At 41.2% G+C, this 25,817-nt stretch overlaps 2 protein-coding genes across 4 annotated transcripts; one reads left to right on the top strand and one right to left on the bottom strand.

Annotated features, from left to right (window-relative positions):
* The first annotated feature begins 104 nt into the window (after nt 1-104).
* On the top strand, nt 105-4,071 carry nudt7 (nudix hydrolase 7). Its single transcript, XM_004069694.4, has 3 exons — nt 105-696; nt 1,337-1,495; nt 2,945-4,071. The coding sequence occupies exons 1-3, from the start codon at nt 541-543 to the stop codon at nt 3,296-3,298; spliced, it is 669 nt and encodes a 222-aa protein (XP_004069742.1). The 5' UTR covers nt 105-540; the 3' UTR covers nt 3,299-4,071.
* LOC101170511 (nuclear factor of activated T-cells 5) lies at nt 3,405-25,752 on the bottom strand. Of its 3 annotated transcripts, none has more exons than XM_023955381.1 (12): nt 25,406-25,752; nt 17,227-17,355; nt 13,773-14,403; nt 13,439-13,622; nt 12,965-13,155; nt 12,699-12,871; nt 12,374-12,508; nt 12,238-12,290; nt 12,020-12,152; nt 10,482-10,666; nt 8,379-10,401; nt 3,405-7,521 (listed from the first exon to the last, which is right to left on the bottom strand). In XM_023955381.1, exons 1-12 carry the CDS (start codon nt 25,476-25,478, stop codon nt 7,175-7,177), a joined length of 4,257 nt encoding a protein of 1,418 aa, XP_023811149.1. In that variant the 5' UTR covers nt 25,479-25,752; the 3' UTR covers nt 3,405-7,174. The 3 variants fall into 3 exon arrangements, with proteins under 3 accessions (XP_023811149.1, XP_023811150.1, XP_023811151.1); XM_023955382.1 differs by having other exon boundaries at nt 10,482-10,642; XM_023955383.1 differs by lacking the exon at nt 25,406-25,752 and adding an exon at nt 14,968-15,030 and having other exon boundaries at nt 17,227-17,339.
* Between the last annotated feature and the right edge of the window lie 65 nt (nt 25,753-25,817).

Raw genomic sequence — 25,817 nt, 5'->3', positions numbered from 1 at the left:
TTTCTTGATTCTCCGTGTCTTTGTTTTTGTTGTAAATTGCTTTAAATTGTGCAAAGCATGAGACCCCCCCCCCCCCATCTACTGAAATAATATAGTTTGATTTCATTCGGATTTTACTTTACTTTTTGAACAGCCACATCAGGAAACACAGGTCTGTTTTATTTTGGTAAGCTGGTTCCTTTCCATTGCGCATGCGCACTTTGTGTCCTGACAGTTTCGGCTCGTGCCGCGATAGTTTGGGTCATTTCCTTGTGCTCTTAGCTTCCACATTAGTAGATAAGGAATTGCGTGATTAATTTTAAACGTACGAAAATTAGACATGACGTATAGGACGCATTAAAGTCGATCTTTTACTAACTGCTAACGTTCAGCTTAAAACGCAGGCTGTCGATTTGTTCCTGTTTATGTTCGATATACGTCCTAATGCTGCCTGTCAGACAGATTTGACTGTAAAATCTGGAGCTTCCGGCTTTCAATTTTCCTTTAAATTACATACAAAATCTGTACTACTATTGCCTGCTTTGATTTCTGGCGACAATTATGCAGCTGAAAGAGAAGACGATTGCTACTTTGAAGCAGTTTGACATTGGAGCAAAGTTCTCAGACCTGCCGGTGTTGCCCAAAGCCTCCGTTCTCATTCCTTTATTTGTGAGAGGCGATGAGCTGCACACCCTGATGACTCTGCGCTCAGAAGAGGTAGCTGCACACAGGTGGAGGGGGAGTGTGGGGGAGGAATGGAGCTGCAGACAGGTTATAGAAAGGTGGAGGATGGGTGGTGCTGCAGAATGGTGGAGGGTAAATGGTGACGCAAACAGGTGGATGATGGTTGGTGTTATACATAGGGCGAGAATAATTTGTGTTCAACAAAGGGTGGAGGCTAAATGCTGATGGGTGTTGCCTTTGAAGGGTGGAGAATGAATTATACTACAGAGAGATAAACGGTCCTAAACACAGGTGGAGGATGAATGGGTGCTGCACACAGGTGGGGGATGAATGGGTGCTGCACACAGGTGGAGGATGAATGGGTGCTGCACAGAGGTGGAGGATGAATGGGTGCAGCACACAGGTGGAGGATGAATGGGTGCTGTATACAGGTGGAGGATGAATGGGTGCTGCACACAGGTGGGGGATGAATGGGTGCTGCACACAGGTGGAGGATGAATGGGTGCTGTATACAGGTGGAGGATGAATGGGTGCTGCACACAGGTGGAGGATGAATCGGTGCTGTATACAGGTGGAGGATGAATGGGTGCTGTATACAGGTGGAGGATGAATGGGTGCTGCACACAGGTGGAGAGTAAATGGTGCAGATTTTCACTGAATTATGTCCATCCAGCTGAGGACCAGCGCTGGGGAGGTGTGCTTCCCGGGTGGGAAGAGAGACCCCGGTGACCGCAGTGACGTGGACACCGCCCTGAGAGAGGCAGAGGAGGAGATAGGGCTGCTTCCCGATGATGTTCTAGTGGTCTGCACTTTGTTTCCCATCGTCAACAAGGTAAGTGTCTGTCAGGTTTCAGATCCAATCAGTGCGTGAAGATGGTGCAGGATTGTTAATGATCTCAGAATCAATACTGATATTGGAAACCCATCAGTCCTGAGTGCAGCCTTTAAAGAGACTCCATGACATGGTGGGTGGGTATTACTTGTAGAGATCTCACTTGGTTTAAATCTGAGGTCATGGGTTGAGATTCTCTTTTTTTAATCCTAAAGGCACATATTTATAAGCGGAGTACTTCAAGGTTCTGTTCTGGGTCCCAAACACTTACATTTTGACATTGACCAATATATTTTGGATATGACCTATGTAAGTGCATTTTAGACAGAAGGATGTGGATGATGGAGCTTTCCGCAGCTAAATTAGGTCAGCACTGAGGTTTTAATTGTTGGTCCTGAAGCTGAGATAAAAGCTGCTCTGTGACTACATAATTATGACAAAATCAGACACCTTATAAGGGTGTAACTCTCATTTTTGAGGAGGGCAACAACAACAACATAAAGACGGCATACTAGTATCCTGACCGTTTCTCTCCAGGGCCATGGTAGAAAGATTATTCAGATATTTACAACGTCCAGGATTGGTTCTTTCTACACCTTTCTGGATTTAATGAAAAAGTCAGGAATCAAACATTAGCTTGTGTAAAATGCAGCAGCATGCCTTTACACCAGGACCAGACAGAAGGTTCAAGATGATAAATGATAAATCCTGGTCAAATAAAACCTCTAGGTTTCTAACCATGGAATTGGAGGCTTTCCTTAGGCCATCCAAGGAGACGATCTGATCAGACAGAGCATCTGTCTGATCAATTGTAGGATACTTTTATCAGCTTATAATTTTTTTTTAACAGTCTTGGGGCTTTTCTTTTAAACTAAATTGCTTTTACCACACAAACCCTCCAGAGTCCTCAGACCTTCAGGTACAAGAGTCCGAACAAAATTCCACCAGGTCTCGTTTCAGCGCTGTGGATCTGAAGGATGGGAGGAATTCACCAACAGTGGACTTTTTTTTTTTTTTTTAAATGGAGGCTTAAGACCCACCTTTAAAATGTAACATTTAAATAAAATCTTATAATTTTTTAGGTTTTATTCGTTAACTTTTTAAACAGCTTCAAATATTCATTATTTATTTTTTAAATTGGATCTCAGAATAATTGTATTAATTTAGTCATTTATACCATACTACTTTATTAAATTTAAATTGAATTTTCCTTATAAACCCAGTGTCTCCTTCAGTTTGACAGTGGTTTCCGTTTTCTTTTAAGTATTTTACTAGTTTTTAAATTGAGGGAAGTGATTTTTATAACCTTAAACTAGTGTGATCATGACCAGGTTGCTGGTTTTTAAGCACTCAGATGTTAAAATGACCGTGTAAGCATTTTTCAATGTAAAAAAATGTGAATTTTTGCTAGTATACGCTTAAAAAACAAACCTGCTTTATCTTTTGCAGAGCGGTCTGTTGGTGACCCCCGTTGTTGGCTTCATAGATGAAACTTTTAGCCCCTCCCCAAACCCAGCAGAGGTCAGTGCTGTGTTCAGCGTCCCACTGGGCTTCTTCACTCGAGAGAAGGACCACTTTGTGGCTCACAGTGCTCCTGGAATGATGGGCCCTTTGCATTCCTTTCATTTTTGGGACCCTGCTTCAGGATGCCTCCATCACATATGGGGACTGACAGCCATGCTGGCGATTTTAGTCGCCACCCTTGCACTTCAGAAGAAACCAGAGTTTGATGTTGGTTTTGACTTGGAAGATCCACAGTCCTTCTTCCAGCATCTTTTGCATATTAAACTTAGTAAACTTTGAGCAGGTTTGCACTTTATCTCATTTTTGTGTCAGGAATTGAAAAGGATGTCATCATAGCAACAAATGAAAAACTCGAAGGTTGAAAAAAAAAAACCATTCAGATGCCTACATTTTTATTAATTCTTTTAATGTAGCAGCAGGATTACAGATATAAACAGAAGAGTATACAAATGTCCAGACCAAGGCAAAGTACATTTTAATATTTCAGATGTATAACACGTTGGGGTTGACCTTGATCCCTACTGCAGGGTCTTAAGGCTAGATACTAAGCTGAAGCTACACACAAACTGATAGAACAGAACTGTTGGAAGATGTGAAATAGAAAGCGAACTAGGAAAAGTGAGCAAACTGATTAAAGAAGATAAAGCTCACTATTGGCAAATATAACAAGTCCACGGTTGCCCCTTTATGATCAAGCATTTCACAGCAACTGTATCGTGACAAGCACATCAACACAAAGTTCCCCAGGAAAACAATCGTCACCGTCTCCGTCCTTTTTACCTCACGCGGACAAATCTCATGAGGCATGACACACATTTTTCAGCAAAACACGACAAACAAGGTGACATTTCACGGGTGAAGCTGCACAGCATGGGAGGAGAAATGTTAAGAAACGTTTTCGCAAAATATATAAATATATATATATATATATCAGCATGAGTTCTGCTTATGCCTCTATTGAGCAATCTAGCTGTTGAAAAGCATCTCGATGTTACACTGTCCTAAAGCGTAAATAGGACGAGGAGCAATGGCCAAAGAAAAAAAAAAAAAAAGGGACACCAGTTAACACAACAGAGCAACAATTAATTTGTTATCAAGGCACACAAAGTTCTGTTGAAAGCATCACAATTGAAATTCAAGATACCCCTGCAGTAAATTTCACATTTAAATACACGTGGATAACCATTTACAGGACTGAAGGGAACAGAAAGATATTATGCAAAGATTTGTGTGCTCTCTTTGCCACCAGTAAACTCATATTTAACTGGGCTTGTTTCCCCGGGTTGAAGTGGCTCTTCAAAATAAAAGATGTAGTCTTTAAAAAAAAAAAAAAAAACAGAAAATAAAATAAAGGTTGAAACATGTACACAAGCTGGTTCCATTGCTTATGACCTCTAAAAAGGATTGGTCCGATGCCAGATTTCGATCAACCTCCATGTCCACACCGTGAGGTAACATTACATTCATGAAAGTGAAGTCACGCGTTGGCATTCTGTGTTGGTATGGCTTCTCAAGAGGCAAAGCTGTTCAGCACTTTCGCAACTAAAACATGTGCTCAAAATCTCCAAAAGTAGAGGAACGGAATGCTTGGAAACTTCATGGCTGACCTGATGAACAGTTGATGAATGAGTCAAAGCGTCTTTTCAGATGCACGCCTTTTAAAAAAATAAAGCAACAAATACAGGATCACAGAGCCAAACTGTTTTTTTTGGAGTCAATTTTGGATCAATTTAAAGTGAAACGTTTCCAATTTTAGAATTAATTCTAACAGTAAACCTGTACTTCACTTTGGGGGAGAAGAAATGGAAAAAAAAAAAAACAACAACACACCAGCAATGATATCTTCTGTGCTGAGAATAAACCAAAAAGCTTTGCTTTACAAAAATACTCTACACTTTGATACATGGATACAAAATTCTAAAAAAGATAAGTTACTTTAAAATGGATCACTGAAAGCTGCAGGACAAAGACTATGAAAATGTAAACGTGCATTCATGAACAATTTCTATCACTTGAATTCTCAAAAAAAAAAAAAAAAAATCAAATTTTTGATAACGCCAAATAGGCTGTTGTTGGATATGGAAAGTAAAGCATCAAAATATATAGTATTGAATGGGTGGAAATGTCGGTGGTTAACGGATCTGTGAAACCAACGTACCTGAACACGTCTTTTGTAAATCTTTTAAAATAAAATACTGAATTTTAGTTTGTCAGAGCTGCGTAATTTGGTACAAATGAGTAAACATCATGAGGGTATTTGCAAAGATAAAAAGGAGATGAAGTGGCGACGATCAGGAGCTTTGGTACGCCTAAAATGCACTCCAGTTTGACCCCATCGCGGTTGAAAACTCAGCTGACTAACTTTCTGTGAACAAGCAATGCTAGTGCTATTTGAAGAATAAATCTTGTTCCAGCGTCGCGGCTGAAGTGCCCTGCATGTAGCACCATAGATAGAATCAAAATGACAGCCCCTTTGTAACAGTTCTTGTACTGGTGAGCCCGTGATTCACAACAGATAAAGGACGAGTACTGGATACCGACTTCCTCTGACACCAACCCCAATGCACCGCCAACACTTAAGACATAAACTCTACGCGATACAAAACAGTCCCAGTGTCGGGCAGAACAGGAACTGGTACAAAAACTAAAGAACACAGAGAGACAACAATGCTTTAGTGGGAATGGCTGATTTCTGGACAGATGCCACTGGACAACTGGGGCTCATCATAAGGAGGGATACAACAGTGAGCGGTTTTTATACCAACTACTCTGGTGTGATTTGATGTAAAACTGTTTGGTTAAGTTGCATTTAGCATAACAAGGACAAATGATTCTACTCTGTTTCTTTTGTTTCCCCCTCTGTTTTTTTACTGGACGTCTCAAAGTACAAATTCAGCCAGTTCATTACAGAGCTGTGGACGGATATAAGGAGTAGTGGGTTACATAAAAGAGAATATAAAGTGCTTTAGATAAAATGCCTTAAAAAAAACACACACACACAACACACCGTTTTTACCAGTGGAAGGCTTCCTTCTATCCACTTCAGTTGGTAAACATGACCAACGTCTTAAAATGACAAAGGAGGCAGACATGACAACAACTAAATGCGGATTTACCGTAATCTTTAAAAAAAAAGCTTCTGCTCGCCCATTGATGAGGCCTAAAGCATGAAAATGTTGGGACGCAAACACTTACCAGCCATGTCGCATTATTTACCAGATTGAACCTCATTTTTTGAGGGTGTAATACCCCCCGTTTTGCATTTAGGACAGCCTCCTGCAGTGATTTGATTTTACATTTAGCTATGCTTTTCTTGCTGTTATTTTGCAAAGCGGAGCTGAGTCTTTCACTTCCTGTGGGAGACTTTAAAAGCAGAATTCCGCCACATTAGGACATAAGCTATGAATTTTTAATAGAATTCTATATTTTGGCGATCTGTACTCTTAGAGTAGATTTTACAGAAGCTGTAGACATGTGCAATGTCATGGACAACAAAAAAAAGAAACCCCGTCCTTCCAAAAGAAGCTTAAATTGAATGTTTACTACAATGGAAAAAGAAGTAATGCAACATTTACCCCCTTGATTCCAAATATTAGGCATACGTTTACAGACGCACAAAATGAGATTCTGTCTATGTTTTTCACGCTACTGTGCAACCAGGCAGTCGCTCCGTAAAGAACTGCCCCATCGTCTCCTACTGCTCCTCCAGACTCCACTGCTGCCGACATTCATTCAGGATGCTGACTTCCTAACATGGTAGGCGTCTGATTGCAGTCATCTCTTAGGCTCACGTTACAAAAACACCTATGATCAAACACTGGATTGTTGGGACTACTAAGTAAAACTGTAATTACAGGCCTCTGATCCTGCAAAAGGGGGTAATAACAAAGTTGGATGAACTGATTAGGGAGGAATGGATGAAGGCCATAAAATGAGTATATTATAAAAAGCCAACTTGGGATTTGAGCTTCTTTTAAAAGGGAGTTCCTAATTTTCTTAAAGATTTTCTTGATTTTTCTAATGCAACCACCAACATCACCCCACGGAAACGCATCCCCTTTATTGTTGTTTTTTTTCTTCATTTTATTTTAAAAAGTATCACTTCTAGCTACATTTCAGTCACCCTGCTCAGTTGCCCAATAGTCTAACCAATTCTCACTGCTTCTGTAGGCTTTCCAGTATGTCTTCAATTTTATCCATGCTAGATGTTGCCGATATAGACGCCTGCATTTGATTCTGCAAGCTGCTCTCCATCTGTGTCTGCATTGGAGTTGGCAGGTTTGCTTCTATAGATACCTGTAAGCTGGACTGTGCGTTAGACTGCATTGCGTTTTCCAGGCTGCTCTGCATTTGTGCATGCAGGGTGTTCTGCAGGTCACTGTGCATGGCGGAGGGAGCCTGGCCCATGGGCTGGTCCAGCAGCGGCTGCATGAGACTGGAGTTCTGACCCTGGTTCTGGACTGGCAGAGTGGTTCCAGAAGAACTGAGGAGCTGCGATGAGTCTGGGTTGAAATGAAAAGAGACAAAGTTAAAGCTGAGGGGCGCTGTAAGACTCGCAGGTGCCCCGCGGCGTCCTCTTGACTCGCCCTCTCCTGCTGAGCGGCTGCTACATCCACCTCACTTCCCCCTCTGCCCCTTCCACCCTTGTCAAAGCTGTACATGACAAATATGACACTTTGTTTTTCAAAATGATGCCTTTTCTGTTGATTTTCTGATTTGATGCAAACACCATTTATAATCTACAATTCTACGTCTAATTTTTAACCAGACTAGCTTCCTATTGATGCTGGACGAGTGAGGAGGTGATAGAATGAAATCCCAAGGAAGGGTATACATTTGTAGAAGGTACTAGAAGTTATTTTCTTTTTTAATTCAAGATGGCAGCCTCTTTTGAGGTCAAAGGTCAATGAACCAAAGTTTCGTTGACCTTAGATTGGTGGGAAAAAAAGTTTTTTCCCCCCATATTGTGGGGAAAATGTGAAAATCGCCAAATTTCACATCTTGCCACAAAATGGCTGCAAAGCCATTGGTCCTGTGGCCATTGCATAATAATTTATAACTTCCTTTGAATATATCCCTGACCTGTGTTTTGGTTTGTGAATAGTCATCATTTTCACCAGGTACTAAGTGTGTGCATATTTGGGGGACATTTTAAGTGTATGATGGGGGCAAGGTTCTCGCTCAAATGCACAGTAGGGAAGAAGACTTGCAAAAATAATGTGGTATTATTAGTAAAGCTGGATATTTGGTTAACTATACAACTGATTTAGAGCAGTTAAGAAGGAATTAGCACAAATAATGCAAAGCCATGCAAAAAAAAAAAAAAAAAAAGAGACGAATGAGACCAAAGTCATCTTACCATTCTGGATGCCGAAAACAAACAGGTTGGTTTGTCCTTGTGGAGCCACGCTGCCACTCACTGTGGCCTGGAAAAGCTGCTCTTGAGATTGCTGAACAGGGCTGGCGACCATGCCGACACCACCTTGCACCACAAAAATGGTTGCTGCAGAAGCTGGAGCCTGATTGGTTAGCTCCTGTGGGCCAATTGCGCTCTGCAGGTTGGAGAGAGATGTCTGGGGTATGAACAGCTTCACCGGTTGACTGCCTGGGACTTGCCCGGAGCTTGGGGTCACTTGCATTGGCTGCTGTTCTTGAAATAAGCTCTGCTGTTGGCTGTCGGTAGATGTCACGCTGTTTCCAGAAGAGCTCTGATCTTGGAAGGACATGGGCTCCGCAGAGTCTGTCTGGGAGATTCCAACACTGATGCTTCCTAGAGTGGGGGAACCTGGAGTCTGGGTGCCGAAGAGGATAGCTTGTGGGTTAAGATCTGTGGCACACAGAAGCAGACCTGCTTGTTGGGGCTGTGTGAGTTGGCTCTGGGGGACTGGATTTGTCTGGGAGTGGTTTGGGATAGTCTGGAACAGAGAGCCTTGCTGGCCCAATGAAAGCTGCTGTGGGGCTTGTTGATTCTGCTGTGAAGACTGCTGCTGCTCCATCGGGGTGCTCTGCTGTTGCAGCTGGGAGAGTTGGGTTTGGGGTTGGTTCTGAAACATTGAAACGGTCTGAGGGGCACTGCTTGAGGTCTCCATGGAGGAGATGAATGCCAATTGCTGTTGTTGCTGCTGTTGGGGCTGAGGGTTTGGGGATAGGTACAGGGTTGACCCTGTGGATTGCTGCTCCGAGTTGAGGCTGCCACCGGTTAGAACGGACAGTGTGTTTTGAAGCAGAGCAGCATGACCCTGGGTCTCAGAGAGGGGCCTCGGGGACTGAAAGAGCTGCTGTGGTGGAGACGTGTGGGTTGGAGGCTGTGTTGGGAAGCTCGTCTGGATGGTAAGAAGCTCTCCAGCCTGCTGCAGCAGGGTGACAGGCTGCTGAGCTTGAGCAGAGGAGTGTATCTGAGGCTGGAGCAACTCAGCCTGGAGGCGCTGCTGCAGGTTCTCCAGAACCTGCTCTTGTAATTGTTGTTGCTGTTGCAAGTTGCTCAAAGCTTGATTTTGCTGCTGATGCAGTTGCTGTTGTTGTAAATTGGAGAGAATTTGGTTTTGCTGTTGCTGATCCTGCAGCTGGATGTTGTTAAGCGCTTGTTGTTGCTGAGTTTGCTGCTGCTGCTGAATATTCTCCATCATTTGCTGCTGGTCTTGGGGCTGTAAGATGAGCTGCTGCTGAATTTGAATGTTATTTAGAACCTGCTGTTGTTGTTGCTGAAGGTTTTCAAGAATTTGTTGTTGCTGCAGCTGCTGCTGTTGAAACTGCTGCTGCTGTTGTATTTGGAGCTGCTGCTGTGCTGATAGTGAATTATCCGTGGTTCCCAACCTAAGGCTGTTCATATTCTCCTGAACATGCTGCTGAAGGGAATCTGCAGAAGGTGTTGGGCTGTAAAGCACAGAATTCAGCTGCTGCTGGGCGACAGCCGCCTCCAGCACCTCCTGGAATGTGGTGTTACCTCCAGCCTGCAGTTCTCTTACTGCCCGCTCAAGTTGTGCAACTCCTTCTTGAGGGAACAGGGTAACCTGGGACTGTTGTGGCTGTGCCTGAGCGGGAGCGGCCATTTGGGGCATGGCGACAACCACGATCCTTCCACTGTTATCGGAACTCTCCGGAGATAAGCTCTCCTGAGGGTCTCGGAGAAACTGTTGAGGAACTTCCGGTGTTACAGGGGGGATTGTGGTATCTCCTGACACTGGGAATGAGGTCGTGGATGAAATGTCTTGCTTCTGCATAGTACTGAGAGACTCCAGACTAGGAAAGACTGGGGGGGCTGGTGGAAGTTCCACATCTTCTGGTTGTAGGGGTATCGAGCTCTGAAAAGACTCCGCACTAGAATGAGGACTAGAGTTGAGCTCCAGAGTTTGCTGCACTGAGATGAGGGGGTCAGGAGATTGCTAAGAGAAGAGAGCAACAAAAGGGTTAGCAACCACACTTCTGGTCATTCACATTTCTCTCTTGAAACCAAACATCTTACTTTGAAGACGTCTGAAGCTTGTGGGTTGCTGGACACCTCCATAGGTGTGTCCTCTTGGCGTTTTGTAGGCTGACCAGAGCAGTCAGTTTGCTCCGCAGATATGGATTTGATCTGGCCCTCAAAAATACACGTGTTGGCCATGGAGGTGCCCTCTGTTTTTACTGTGGGGGCATTTGAGTTGTCAGCTGGGGAAAGAGTGTAAACACAAATTTTTTTTATGTCTTTAAGAAGATGTCTGTGCCTAAAGCCTGACGACTAAATCTGTACACTCTGCGACTGTAGAGAGACACACAAAGGCTTGAGGTCACGGACACCTTAAATTGAAATGACTCAGTGGCCACTCATACAGAAAATCTTGCTCTTCTTTATGGTTGGTCAAGTCTATTCAATTTTTCAATTCAATTCAAGTTTTTTTGTATAGCCCAAATTCACAACAACAGTCGTCTCGATGGGCTTCGTATAGGTAATTGAAAAAGTTAAACACAAAATCAAAAGGATCATGAATACATAGAATTCAAAACGGAAATACTAAATTGAACTATCAAACTGACTAAGCTCAACTGGACATCCCTGCCCTTAGACCCCCCTTCGCAGTAAGGAAAAACTCCTTAAAAAACTGGATTCCGGAAAAAACGAAGAAACCTCAGGACCCCAGTACTGAAAGGCGATTTACCAGAACTCTTTGAGAAGAATTAACTAACTTTACAACTACATATTTAAAGTCCAGCAGACGAGCTTCATCCAGCCGGAGTTGGGGGGACAGTCGGGGGCGCGAGTCGAGAACAGGATCCAAAGCCAGGTGTTGGAGCAGGAGCAGAGACGAGGTACACGGCCAGGTACAGAGCGGCTATTTCATCCAACTAGATGGAAAAGCTGCTAAACTTTTGATTCAGGGTCAGTTTGACTTTTTAAACAACTAATCTAAGGTCTGAACTGTTTTGCTCTGTAAAAACTGAAATGCCGACAAAAAATAATTAATTTAAGAGGACTTTTTGGTAATGTTGGTTCTAAGAAAACTCTACCCAAGATGCAGTAGGATGGCATTTAGAACGTTACATATGAGGTTTGTTTTTGTTTTTGCTTATATATGCATTTTTAGAGTGCCATTAAATCCAACTGTCATGTAAGGTCTGGCACTTTTGTTCTAAAACAAGCTATTACCATCCTAGTTTGTGGAATTTATAGAATCTGTAACCAGAATAAACACAAATGCAAAGATTTTTTTAATTTTTGCATACCTAGACCTATCTGTATTTTATATTTTCTTTGAAGCCCACACTAGAGCCCTGTGACTCATAGGCCACTCCATAAATAAACCCACTTTCCAACAACATACTGTATTTCAGTCGTAGTACAAAATCACCCATTAAATGTAAAGCACGTGTAATGATTCTTTTTGTGGTGTTTGACATATTTGCCAAGACATCTAACAATTTTAGAAAGAATGACTTAAAAAACAACACGTTTTCAAACTGTTATTAAGCACCAACATCTGTATACATTCAGTATAAAGCTATAGGCTTTTCTGGTTGCCGTACCTTGGTCAGGAGTGTAGGTGAACGGCTGGGCCTCATGTGATTTACCAGCATTAGTCATCACAAATATCCCCACAGACACAGGAGAAGAGATTGACTGGTTGTGGTATGGAGGGACTGTTACTATCAGATGATTCTGGAAAACATCAAAGGTTTCATGAAGTATAATATCCTGTATGTACAGTACTCTGGAGATGGGCACATTATTTGATTGAATTTACCTGATGAAAGAGGTCCATGTCGATTTTTGCTTCGGCCTGCCAAGAATTATCATCTGAAACATTCAAAGACGTTGGAAGATGTTTTATTCCACTGCTAATAAGAAATGTACACACAGACAAAAAGATAAAAACATACCTGCAACGTTCTCTTGAAAAATAACTTTGGTTCCTTTGAGGAAGTTCTTTCCGATAATAAAAACCTCCTCTCCTCCTCTAACTGAGCAGCTGTGAAGACTCTTTTTCAGGATCTCTGGCACTCCTGCTGGCTGAGCTGGAAGGTGAGAGAATGTTAAGAATGCAAACTCACCAGATACAAACTTTTTGACTGCACCAAAATCCACATCTGTGGCCTTCAGTCTGAACCATTTGCTTCACAAGAGCAGCTACCATCTCTCAGGGATGGGATGGTTAACAACAGCCTTTTTTTGGATTCGATTATCTTCAGAGTTAGAGTTACTCACTGCAGAGGATGGGGGATGAGGGGACCTGTAAGGTAAGTACTGATCCGTCTGGTTGGGGGATGTTAACTCGGAAGGCCAGCCTTGCTCGTGTGCTTTTTTTCTTGGATCCTGCCACACCAATGCGAGCTTCAACATCTGCATTGCGGAGCTTCAAAATTCCTACACAGTCCACACTGGGCAAAAGGGAAAACACCGTGGTTCTTGACAATCAACTCAAACGAATGAAACAGTCTTAAAACAAAAGCATAAATAGAATCCACTCTTACGCAAGCGTCATGTCGCTGCTGGGTTCCAGAGGGATTTCGATTACTGTGGTCCCCTCTATGTCCACTTCTTTGCAGGCAGTGGTGTTGCGTCCTGTCACCCTGCAGGCCTGGTAGAAACCGTGAGGCTTCACTCTTCCTGCATCATTTGCTACGAACACCTGAAGCAGGACCGGTTCGTTGACACCTTCCAACTGCAGTCAAAAGAAGAAGCTCCATAGTGTAAATAGGAAGAGGCCATGCAACAACTCCTACTCACAACACTGACTTATGAGCAGCAGATAGCCGCATTGTATATGTTGTGTATTTAACCAAAGCTAAATGTTAATGAATCCAAATAAATTAAAGATTTCACTGCAAAAGCAGAAATCACATTTTTCAAATAGTTACAACAAAAAAAGATTCTGTGTGATGCTTTGTGAGAATGCTTGTTCAGAATTGATATATTTGAAAGGTTCCAGAAGCTTGTGGTCAAACCTTGACGGTGGGAAATCCTTGCTGTGTGCGGTCTTTAACAGAACCTCTGCTGCCCTCAGTCAGGTAGCGAGCTCTATGCTGCGTCTCCGGCTGCACCAGGATCTTCAGCTCCTTTCCATCACTTCTCTGGGGGTACTGAGCAGACAGTGACCCACCTTTCACTGTGGCTCCTGACTCCAGAGAACTGTAGACGATAAGAGTCATGATAAAAATATTATAATTGATGCTGATAAAACGGATCAACTTTCAGAAATGAACCTCTCCAGACAAGCTGAATTAGCTCCAAAAATAAGCAGAGGTTTTCAGTTCATTGACAAAACAATGGTCACCCCACCTGGTTATGGAACTGGTCTTGTCTGTGCCCAGTTGAGATAGGACAAAGTGAGGACCCTTGGCGCTGTCGGCATCAAACACATCCATGCTGTCCTCTGGAGGAGCAGGCTTGGGACCAGGCCGCTGGCGAGGAGTGCGCTTTCTTGATTTGCGGGGCACCTCTGTGTTGTCGTTGTAGGAGACGGTGCTGATCAAGCTGAAGTTGGAGACGGAATCATCAGCCCAAATGCTGTTGCTGTGCTCTGAGTCAGGGCCTGGTCCACCTGATAAAGCAGGTTCTTCTTGGCAAGACATCTGACTGTCGTCAAACAGATCCTCAGGTGGTGGGGATATGCTCAACACGGGCCTTCTTTTGGACGGGGTGTTCTGAAGTTGCTGGACACCTAACCCTGACAAGACTGCTGATCCCATGTCTCCCGCTGTAGCGTTTACTCCATTGTTGCCTCTGCTGGGGGCAGATCTGGCAGCCTCCATGCTTTGCATCTCTGCAGCTTCAGCTCCATCTCCTGCTGCAGAATGGAGATGCTTGGCGACTGTGACATGGTCTGAAGATGAGGTAGAGATACCACTGGACAGAACTCCCATGGCCAGAGAAGAAGAAGCAGAAGGGCTGGAGGTGGAAGAGGTGGCATCTGTAGTAGTATACACAGACGAAGTTAGGAGAGATGTTCAGCACAGAGCAGGCTAGCAGTCCCATTCAAGCAGCTGAATTTGTGAATGATTCGATTGATTTTTTTTCCCCCTCTTCCCAACTCTAATTTCAACATGTTGTTGTAGGTATTATGCTCTCACGGTGCATGCGAGAGCGATCAAGCACTGATCCAAAAAAAGCTGAATTTAAAGCTGAGAAGGGTACTAAAGGTCCCACAATGTTTTGATTCCTATAGAACCTTTCAATTAAAATTAACGTGACAAAACTGACATGCTTTGTTTAAAAACAAAAGCAAGCTAAAAATTATTACATACACATTGCCAGAAAGAAATGTATATATAAAAAAAATACAAATCTGGTTGAACTTTTTGTACAGCCAAATTTGCAAGCTGACAGTGCTGCGCCAAAACAAATTTGCCAAGGTTGTTAAATTACAATTGGTGCAATGTGCATTCAGTAGAAAACAGTAGTTTGCGCATGCCAATTGGAAAAATTTGGTTGGGACTGAGCGTAGCCATGGAGACAGAATAAACAAGCCTCTGACCTATGGAGCAGTGAACTGCAGACCATTTTATATGCAGACACTCCCTGCCTCAGAGGGAACTTCCTGCAATAAAAACGAGACAGCCAATGAGCAACAAGAGAGCTGATCATTCAAGACTCAACTTCTGTCAATCAGTAAATTGGATGTGAAGAAAATAATTAGGTCACTTTGGAAGTTTATCATTTATAAACACTTCAAAGCAGGTTTTATGTAGTTAATGATGATCTGAATGACAATATACTAGTCATGCTCTTGATCAGCACTGCGGAGCGCCAGCTGGGTCAGACAGGACAGCAAAAGGTAGCGTTAAAAGAAGCGCTTCCTTCTACATGACTGCTGACCTGTTAGTTTGCTCTTAAGATTCTCAAGGAGAACCTCTTTGTCATCATTGTTGTTGGCTGCCCTAAACCATGATCCAAGATCAGACCATTTCTTTATTTCGTTGTATTTAAAAGACAGTCTCATGATTGCTGGGGGCAACTTCACGGTTTCATTAAAGACTTAACATTTGCTATGACTCCTAAAAATGTCAACTCCTTAGATAAAATGAAAGCTAATGAGAACAGAAAAGAGAACCGAGAAACACAATCTGGCCCAAGCAGAAATAAGAATGTACGTTGGCTGTTTTTGCTCAAAGCCTTAGTCACAACGGCCCTTCCAGGTGGATACAGGCTGCCTGAGGGCGAAAAAGGGTCAGGTGACCCAGAAAAAAATAACATGGTTGCAGACCGCTTAATGAGTGTGCAGAGCGAAAATTTTCATGCACACTTTGTTCTACGGGCATGCTGCAAGCGACAGCTTGTAACAAACACTTAAACAACACGCAACGTTAAGTAAAGGTGAAGTAGGTGAAACGCATATATACACCATTAAACTATCCTGACACTGTCATGAAAGATGCTGCAAATCAGTTGTTGACAGCTTTATAGAAATATAAAGGCCAATATTAGCAAATCTAAAAGAGCAAAATGCAGCAGGCAGAATCTAGGCCTCTAGTAAATAGGGGAAATCATATGTGACAGCTAAAGCTAAATGTGGGCACAAGTGGTAAGAAGTGCAGCTGAAAAGTTAGTGACATAAGGGAAAAAAAGATGTTAGCATGCTTTTTAGAAACTATACCTTCATCTGAATATTTAATTTAACTAAAGAGAAAACAAAAGTGTTTTGGCAGAAGAGGTCCAGGAGGGGAAACTTTCATTTCCACAGTAAATGTTGATTCTCTACATTTAGAAGTACAGTTAAAAGAAAACTGCTGTTTTAATCAATCTCTGTGCTTAATCTACCTTTACTGGATATGTAGTGGATCAGGTAACACTGTTTGATGAATATTAAAGTTCAGTCGCATGTGGTAAAAGTAAACAACCACACTTCCTATAACCGGAACTCTGAAACAACCAGGCACTTAAAGTATCCATTTGTCCATCGTGAATCACATGGAATCAATAGCATTAATCTGAAGTCTTAAGCCCCTTTGTTGCTTTAAAGGAAACATGTAAATGTAGGTCTCGTCTTTGCTGTGCTGCTGGATAAATTCCAATATATATCACAGCAAAGAAAATACTTTATTTGCATGAGAATTGCTTTAAAAAAATGGCACCCATCTCTTTACTGATTGGCTCTCAGCTCTCGGCTCTCAGCTGGTGCAGCTTTGACTATTTATTATGAATGCTCTATGAAGAGGATTAGTCCTTCTTAGCTTTCCCCATCACTGATTATTAGGGAAATGTTTGGACATTTTAAACCAGTGAAACTAAATCTCTGTAAAACCAAAGACTTCCTTTTTTTGGTGAGTTATGACAATAGTCCGTTACCTAAAGTTTATACAACAGACATTGTTAAACCAATATACCTTATTTTACAGACTAAAATGGGAACAAAAAAATAATTATATTTCTCCAATTTTATAGCAACAGATCAGAGATTTCGCAAAGCTGTTCATATCTAAATCCCTTACAAGTTCAGAAACATATTTACCTTTAGCTTAATTCCCACTTAAAAAAATAGCTATAGTTCTTAACCACCAGCTTTCACCCAAGCCTACTGCAGCTCAGCGTTAGTACATTCTCATATTGACAAACATCAAGTATAGTAATGTTTTTTGTTTTTTTTTTAAACTAAAGGCATTTTAAGGGACTGATGAAAGAGTGAAGTTGCCCCGAGACACTCAAGGACACATTTGTCCCTGCTAACGTAGGGAATAGTTTGCAGCAGGGAAGCTGATCCCAGATCATGGTCTCCTAGGCTGAGCAGGTAGCTCACCTGAAGCCAAGGCTGCAGAGGGGGGAGGTCCCGCCTCTCCCCCGCTCTTCTGGCTCATGGTGGGTGGGTCGGGCTTGGTGGACGATGGCTGGAGCTGGAGCTCTTTGGGGAGGAGGTCATATACCGACTCTGGCATGAAGAGGAACAAGTAAAATATATTAGCACTTGAGAGAAAAAAATAAAACAAAATCCTACTGCTACAGGACTATAACTGTTTCTTTCTCTGGAAGTTATTTTTGTAAATATTCTGATTGGGTCATGCAAAGCTCCTTTAAGGCAGTAAGTATATTTTATAAATAGATCAAAACAACATCTGCCTTTGCTCAGTTAACACAAAGTGCTGGGGCCATAATTAAACTCCCCAAGCAGACAGCAACTTAGCATTCTGAGAAGAGACATTCAAATGATATATAAAGCAGCTTTCATCACATACTAAACATGAGCTCCTGCATGTAAATCATTTTGAATCTCATTAAAATCTTGTTGGTAAAACACGTTCATGAAAAATACAGTTAGAAAGCCAACTTTAATACAGCCTAAGGTCCTATTACAAAGACCTCAAGTGGTCACATGATAGTTATGATAAGCTCCTCGGGGACATGATGTTATTTTCTGGATGACACGGTCATATCCAGCTACTGCAACAAAAAGAAACCACACCTGATGGCAGAAACGCATAGCAGTAGGTAATGTTGTTGCTTAGAAACAAGCAGGGTTCAACACCCTGACACGTTCTCCAGCTGAGCACTGGCAGTATATGTAGATGTCATCTGATACCGGTCATCAGCAGAAACGATGAAGCCGAAAGGAAATAATGATCGTGCACTTTCATGACATCATCAGTGCGGGCTAAGCTGGGACAACTTAGCCCGCTAAACTCCATCACAGTCACATGAACACATAACTTGTGCTACATACTGCAATTAAAATCTGAACCTTTTGAGTGAAACCAAAGGCAAAACAGCACAAGTTATTGCTGTACACAACCATCATTACCATCACTGGTAACTGGTCATAGTGTGAACACAGTTAGCTTTTGTTGGTGAGTGATACAGACATTGACTGGAACTCAAGATGACCTCAGTCTTATGTGAATCTCCAAACAAGACCGAGGTTTGTATTCCATAGCACCACTTTTATGAACTAAACCAAGTTCATCCAAGTCCTACAGCTTGACAAATTTACAGTCTTAGGTATCTACAACAGCAAGCATCAAGCAGTGCACAACCAAAACTAAATAGAAATAAGAGGATTTTTTTTCTACAGACATAGAAGAGATAAATGTTTAGAAACTCATTCAGTTATTTATCCAAATTATTCAGAAATATGGTAGTCATTAGGTAACCGTGCACCAATTTATAGTGTACCTTGATATGTATTCTCTCTTAGGGAAAATGTTCATAGTATGTGTATAGAATAGAAGTGGTGGGATTACATCTATAGTTAATTATTCATACTGAGCAGTATGCAAAGCAGTCTTTGCACACTAAGTTTGTATTGATTTAAAACACGCTTGATGAATACTTTTACAAAATTGAAGGGGAATCAAACTCAACATTTGATGTCCTTCATTTTGACATTTTTAAAGACTTTTTTCAACAAACCACAGCAACACCCAGCCATTCATCCATGCATATTCTAAACCCAATTTGTTCTAGTTTAGGGTCAAGGGGATGCAGGAGTCCAACTCAGCTGCTGAAGGGTGAAGCCGTGCTACACCCTGGACGGTTTACCAGTCTATTATAGAGCAACAAAGAGACAAACAGACACACCCACACACCCAGATTTATCATTCAATGTATGAAGGATGTCTGTGGACTGTGGAAGGAAGTTGAAGTGCCTGGATACAGCCAGCAAACATACTAGAACATGCAAACTCCACACAGAAAGGAACCAGCTGGGATTTGAACCAGGGTCTTCTTGCTGTGAGGTGTGACAACAGCAACCTCATCTTTTTCAAAGTGATCTAGCCACAGAGTGCACAGATTTAATGTGACCAGCTTATTAACCAATATTTGATAACTAAAACCCATTCTACAGATTATTCTTTTAATATACAAAACAGAAAGCTGTTTTCAGGTCTTGCAGCAAAACAATCAGAGATTAGAAAAAAAGGTCTTGTTAAATTTCATTTTGAAGGTCACACACCAAGATAAGCAGAAGTGTTTCACCTTGATACACATCTTTTCTGTGAGGAGACTATGAAAATTTGATTGCGCCAAGTAAAAAGAAAAATAACTTTTAAAGGGGTTAAAATGTTTGCCTTCTTTCCATTCCTTTGATGACTCAACAATAATTTACTTTAACGAATTCAATATGGTGCACAAAGGCTTTGAAGAATTTAAATGAGCACTATACTTTATGTACTATTATACATGTGCTCACAGGGCCGAGAAGACTTTCCAGTCTGACTTTAACCTGCGCTGAGAACAATTATATTACATCATTTGATAGTTATGCACCACTCACATTACACATGCCTTAGAGGATCTGCAATGGCAAGGGCATCTATCCATTTCTATTCTTTGCAGCTGGCTTGTCGCTCAGATGAGGAATTGTAAATGAAAAGACAATTCATAAGGGGCTTCATTTTAGTTGCAAATAAAAAAGAAGAAATGTGGTCCAAGATTGTATCATTGTGTCAAACAAAAGCCGCTTTAATAACATTTCTGAACCTACAATAATACGCTCAGACCAGAGCCCAAACAAAAGGGCTATTCAGTGCAGTCAAACCACAGTGTTGTGTAGCCTCTTTGAATCAAACGCCATCTGAGAGCTGAAAATTCTGCATTTCTTTTTTTACTTCACTTTTCTACATATGCAAAATAGTGCAAAAATTAACATTTTAAGTGCTATCCTAGAAAACCCCCAACTTCCATAAACAAATTGGAACCAAATCGGATCGTACGAATTGTTGCAGTTCCACAAAAGACAACTGTGGGCAGATTACAGAAAGAAGCCATTTCTTATCGACTCAATGTAAAACCTCAAATTTCACATCCAAAGTAAATATATTTTACAATCTGTTTTCCCCCCATGTTTATTGGTTTATTTATTACTCATGGCAAATTATAGGGGGGGTAATATACATTTTTAATTGGTCATTTTGATTTGATTAGTGTTTAAATTTACACTTGGGGGCATTTCTTTTTTATTGATTGGTCGGTGAATGGACTCAACAGAACCCTTCATTTACTTTGTTGCGGTCTATCCGCCATTTTTAACACATTGTAGAGGTAGGGCAATTGACTTGAGAGATTACCTGTTCCGTTTATAAAGATATCTATACTAACATGTATATGTTTCACAGAGCTTCCTCAAAAGGTATGTTGAGGCACCCGTCAAAGAAGGCTATTTGGAGTCTCCAAATGGCCCCTCGTGATCTCTGGCAGATTTCTTGGAATGAGACACCCAGCCTCCCTAAACATTATAGCCAACACAAATTTGGATTCTAATGAATAGTGATACTGAAATCAATCCAACTCCACATTTAGATTCACTATTAAAGTCTCTAGTAACAAGTAGTTAAAAATAAAAATATTTTGTAAACATGCATGGATATTTGGCCTACATTAAAATAAACCTTTAATCATTGGATTTTTAGAACTTCCTTCCTGCTGTTTTCTATATTTATCTCACTTTTTCATATGTGTTCATTCACACACCCCACCTCCCATCCAGATCATGTGGCAAATATTATAAAAAACATGAAAGAAAAAAGAAAGTACACATTTGCTGTGCTAGTTTTGTTGACTTTGTGCAGTCCAAGTTAAAGAATTACAAAAAAAGAAAAACGAAGAACTAAAACCACAAAATTCACAAAAATAAAATCCTCCATAAAGCACAAAAGCATCGCATTATACTGATATAACTCCAGCAAGTCTGCCCTATTGAAGCAAGAAGTACACATGATATAGTGAGCACTTAACTTATACAAGTCCTAGAAAGGTACTTTGTAGTTTTTCATTAACAAAACATTTTATTTATAATTTAACTGCCCATTTATATGAGTCACTTTTATAATTTATATGCAGTTGGGACAAAGAGAACATGTTTATTGACTATTGTCACGGCACTACCCATTTTATTGTCATGTTTTAACAAAAAGCAGAACAGCCCAAAGCAAAAGGCCAAGTATCTTATTCCATCTGCAGCTTACATCGCTGTTAAGTTGTGGCCGAGCACTTAAAGCAGCTTGTGTTTGTAAAGCGTATGTGTTGCAGTTACTTGATGGTAAAAATGAGTAATACGAGTACCACTTCTCACTCTGTGGCAGTGTTAATGCATACAGTGCCAAACAGATATTTTTCTTGCACCAATGTGTCTTTGATTTGTCAACACCAAAGAATGAGTGGGGTCTTCACCTGTGCTTTTACAAGTTGGAGGCATCAACAAGTGGTGGGAACCACAGGGAATTTCACATCACACAGTCCAGACTAAGGGTGGGAGGCGTAATAAAGAGAGCATTGACATCAGGGCTGTTAGGTCTGGAACAGAGCCTTTTTTTATAGTCACAGTTTTGGCAGGTTGGAAAGCTCATGAGAACTCTGGTATGGACCAGAAAAAGGTACCATCAACCCAATCTGCCTAAAAGCTATTAATTGTCTTCCTTTCCATTAGCTGAGCTATAATAAAGGTAGGAAGAAAATGTAAAATTGGACTCAAGTAAAAACAACATTATTCCAAAACGTTAAAGTCAAAAGAAGTCATTCAAATAATTTCCAAGATCAGCCTTAAAAAAACAAACAAAAAAATCACTATTATTTTAAACTTGAACTTGTTAAAAAAAAAATCACTTACAGCCCTGCTTACAGAGAATTTAAAATGTTTTGTCAGTTCAGCTTCCATGAGGTCACAGCTCAGGTCTTGTCTGTGAAAACGCAGAATAAATGTTCTGATGAGGACATGGGACGGAGAGCTAAATAAGAACAAACACCTTTTTTTCTAAATCAAACCCTTTTGAGATCAGCGTAATGTCATAAAATGCACAAGTCTAAAAATGTTTGCACAAAGTGTTTTTGTATTCAAGCTGAACTATCTACTAACTGAACTGTAACTGGCCTGTCAGAAGAGCCACAATCGACAGTTGTTGCCACTCAGTTCTCAGAGGAACAGAGTTTGACTGTCCCGCACTCTTTTCTTTTTTAAAGAGGATTCATACATGATCAAGAAGCAGGGTTTAAGGGCAGGGATGTCCAGATCCCTGCCACTTGCGGGCAAAGGCAGGGGACATCCTGGACAGGTCGCCAGTCTGTTGCAGTATAGATATTAGCTACCGGTTATCATATTTGATTACTGATTCTATGCTTTTATACAATTATTGTTGTGAAGCCTGATGAGACAACCGCGTTGTGATATTGGGCTATATAAATAAAATTACACTGAATGTGTAAATTGAACATTTACACAAAAATCTGAACTTTCAGCCAAAACATCTCTCTAGACCTGTGGTCTAACTGATGTGAATTTGTTGACTTTTCTTTTCCAGCTATTCTGCTGTAGACTTGTTTGTGTGCATTGGCTCATCATTTACATACACAACAAGCATTTGGTCATCAACTGATTTCTCAAGTCATCAGATTTTTAAGATAGATGTAGAAAGGATGTTCTGCAGTTATCTGATATCGGACTATTACATTTTCGACTTCTCTCCGAAAAGCTGACTCTTCCTGTCCACTTTTATCTGTGCATGTGTGAACTAAAAGCACAGATGGAAGCAACATGTAACCACAGAGTAGTCTTGCATGACCAAGCCAACCGCTGTTACTTCCGCACAAAGTACAAATAGAGAATAGAAGCTAGATATTGTCTCTTTATTTTGCAACTATTTTAGATCCCACATTAGCAAAGCTAGCACTATGTCTATCGGTGCTGCTACATTTATAAAAGACAGACTGGTGGAGTTTTAGAAAGAAAAGTTCAAAAGTTATGTCATTGTGTACGTAAAACAAAGCAGATAATTGACTCCCACGTAGTCTAGGGTTTTATGATGATCATATTTCCATAGTCAATTTGTAAATACAGTGGAGCAAATAGTCTGCAATTCTGCTAGTTGTTCCACTTCAACTGTGAGAAAACAAATGTAAACATTTTTGCTTTTACAAATATTCTGTCCCTTACAGACCTGTCACCTCTTCTTTAAGAAGCTTTTCCATCCTCTGCTTGCTACTTGTATCAATGATACCTGTTTGAACTGGTTATCTGCATAAAAGACATGTCCATACCCTTAAACAGTCAGACTGCAACCTGTGCCCCATGATCCAATCCAAAAAGCTGAACACAGGGAGAAGATTGTACACCTGAACAAGACTTGGATGAACTAATCTACAACAAGCAAGCAGCTTGTTGAGAAGAGATCAACTGTTGGAGCAATTATTAGAAAATGGAAGAAAAACAAGACAATTTCCCTCCACTTGGAGCTCCATGGAAGATTTTATCCGGAGGGATAAAAATGATCTTCAGAACAGTGAGGAAACAATCCAGAACTACACGGGGAAACTGGTCAATGACCTGGAGAGAGCTGGGACCACAGTAACAAAGGTTATCATTAGTAACACACTATGTAATCATGGATTAAAACCCTGCAGAGCTCCAAAGTCCCCCCTGTTTAAGCCAACACATATCCAGGACCATCTAAAGTTCCCAGAATCTGTCCGAATGACCCAGAGGAGAAGTGGGGAAAAGGTCATGTGGTCAGATGCGACCAAAATTGAGCTCTTATTGATGCAAGGTATTGATGCCACTAGGCGTGTTTGGAGGGGGAAAAATGTTGAGTTGCGTCCGAAGAACACCGTTCCCACTGTGAAGCATGGGGGTGGAAACATCATGCTTAGGAGCTGTTTTTCTTCAAAGGGAACAGGACGACTGATTCGAATTAAGGAAAATATGAATGGGACCTTGTATGGTGAAATTTTGACCAAAAATCTCATTCCATTATTGAGAATAAAACATGGCTTCTTCCAGCATGACAATGATCCCAAAAAGTCTGCTCTGGCAACAAATGAGTGGCTACGGTACGTAAAAGCATCTAAAGGTTCTGGCGTGGCCTAGCTAGTCTCCAGAGTTCAATCCAAAAGAGAATATATGGAGGGGAATTGAAGGAGTGTTTTTATTCATTCTGTCTCTCACAGTTGAAGTGCATCTATGATGAACATTACAGATCTCTCATCTTTGTAGGACAACTTTCAGAACATTTTGCCTCACTAGATCTGATAAACTCGTTCATTGTTCAACTGCATGACCAAATCTGAGACAGGCTTTAGTGACCAATCAGCTGGTCCAATATTTTATCCTAAATGAAATGCTTTACATGGGATTCCTATAGGAATAAATGAGAAACCTGATCCAGTAAGGGTACAATAAGCCAAAACTGAAGATGGTTGATAAGTTAATTAGAAAATCATTCAATGCAGAAAGTTGCGGTTAATGCATTGCTTACACACGTGAATTGACTCTAGCAACACATAATGAACTCCTATTCTTGCAGCAACGCCCCCTTTATAGCATCAGTTTTAGCCGATTGTGTGCTACAGAGATGCACCGGATTCCTGCACCACATTTTTATTTCTGGATTTAGCCCCACGCCTTAGGTAAACCCTAAAAAGTTGAGCAAATAAAGCAACAAAGCAAGATAGTTGCTATAAAAAAAACTGAAACAAGCACAATGTGCACAACTCTATCTATGCTCTACTTTCGGTCTGAATGGCAGTCCCTGGCGCACGCCTACACACGCGCACGCGCGGCAACACACTCGCACACAGCAGATCCTCTTCAGAAATGAAGCACACTAAACCGCTAAACAATGTGGTGGCTAGTAGGCAACCTGACGTAGCCTTGTTAGCCTGTGTGTGTTTCAGTCAGTTATCTCATTTTGAATTACAAATGAATCATTCACTCATAATATTATTTTAGGTAATATGGACGGTATACACTCTAAGGTATAGATAGTCTTCCAAACATGTGACACGGCACTCTAATCCGCCAAATAGTGTATGCCGCCTGTGCGTAAGCCAAACGGAATCTAACTATCAGAGCTAGTCTTGCTAAGAGCCGAAAGAGGCTAACTGGCTAGCTTAGCTAGCACCTTAACATTGGCTTCAAAGGCATAGAGATTTATACAAAACAAACGACAGCTACGCCGATTTGGCGCTACAGTAACATTTATGAAGTAAAAACTTACCTTTAGAGTATAGCGATTTGGGGGAATTGAGGTCGATATCCGTGCTAAGGATGGATGTAAAATCAGAGGGCATCGCAGATCTTCATCGAGGGGAGGAGGAGCGGACACTCCACCAGAAACGAAGTCGGCTGTTCTTAGCCAATGAATACTGCGTTTTACAAGAAAAATGCTTTAATATGCATAGTATAACATGAAAATAACCTCCCTGCAACAAAAAGAAACCTATAATTATCAGAAACATAAACCGTTATCTAGCACGTCAACGGGTTGTGTCTTGACTGAGCAGACACGTTCAATGCTGCGATTAGACACACACACATACATACAAACAGACGCGCGAACACACACACACACACACACACACACACACACACACACACACACAGTTTACTGCCGTTCTTCATCTCCGTTT

The sequence above is a fragment of the Oryzias latipes genome, chromosome 6 (genome assembly GCF_002234675.1).
Source record: "Oryzias latipes chromosome 6, ASM223467v1".
NCBI classification, from domain to species: domain Eukaryota; kingdom Metazoa; phylum Chordata; class Actinopteri; order Beloniformes; family Adrianichthyidae; genus Oryzias; species Oryzias latipes.
This window is presented reverse-complemented; position numbering and strand designations above follow the sequence as displayed.

Bases quoted from the DNA above. Each gene is read 5' to 3' on its own strand.
- nudt7 (XM_004069694.4), top strand. From the start codon at position 541: ATGCAGCTGAAAGAGAAGACGATTGCTACTTTGAAGCAGTTTGACATT. The intron at 697-1,336 runs GTAGCTGCACAC...ATGTCCATCCAG, and splicing joins TGACTCTGCGCTCAGAAGAG to CTGAGGACCAGCGCTGGGGA. The intron at 1,496-2,944 runs GTAAGTGTCTGT...TATCTTTTGCAG, and splicing joins TGTTTCCCATCGTCAACAAG to AGCGGTCTGTTGGTGACCCC.
- LOC101170511 (XM_023955381.1), bottom strand. From the start codon at position 25,478: ATGCCCTCTGATTTTACATCCATCCTTAGCACGGATATCGACCTCAAT. The intron at 17,356-25,405 runs GTAAGTTTTTAC...TCTTCATGCCAG, and splicing joins CAAATCGCTATACTCTAAAG to AGTCGGTATATGACCTCCTC. The intron at 12,509-12,698 runs GTGAGTAACTCT...CTCACCTTCCAG, and splicing joins CTCATCCCCCATCCTCTGCA to CTCAGCCAGCAGGAGTGCCA.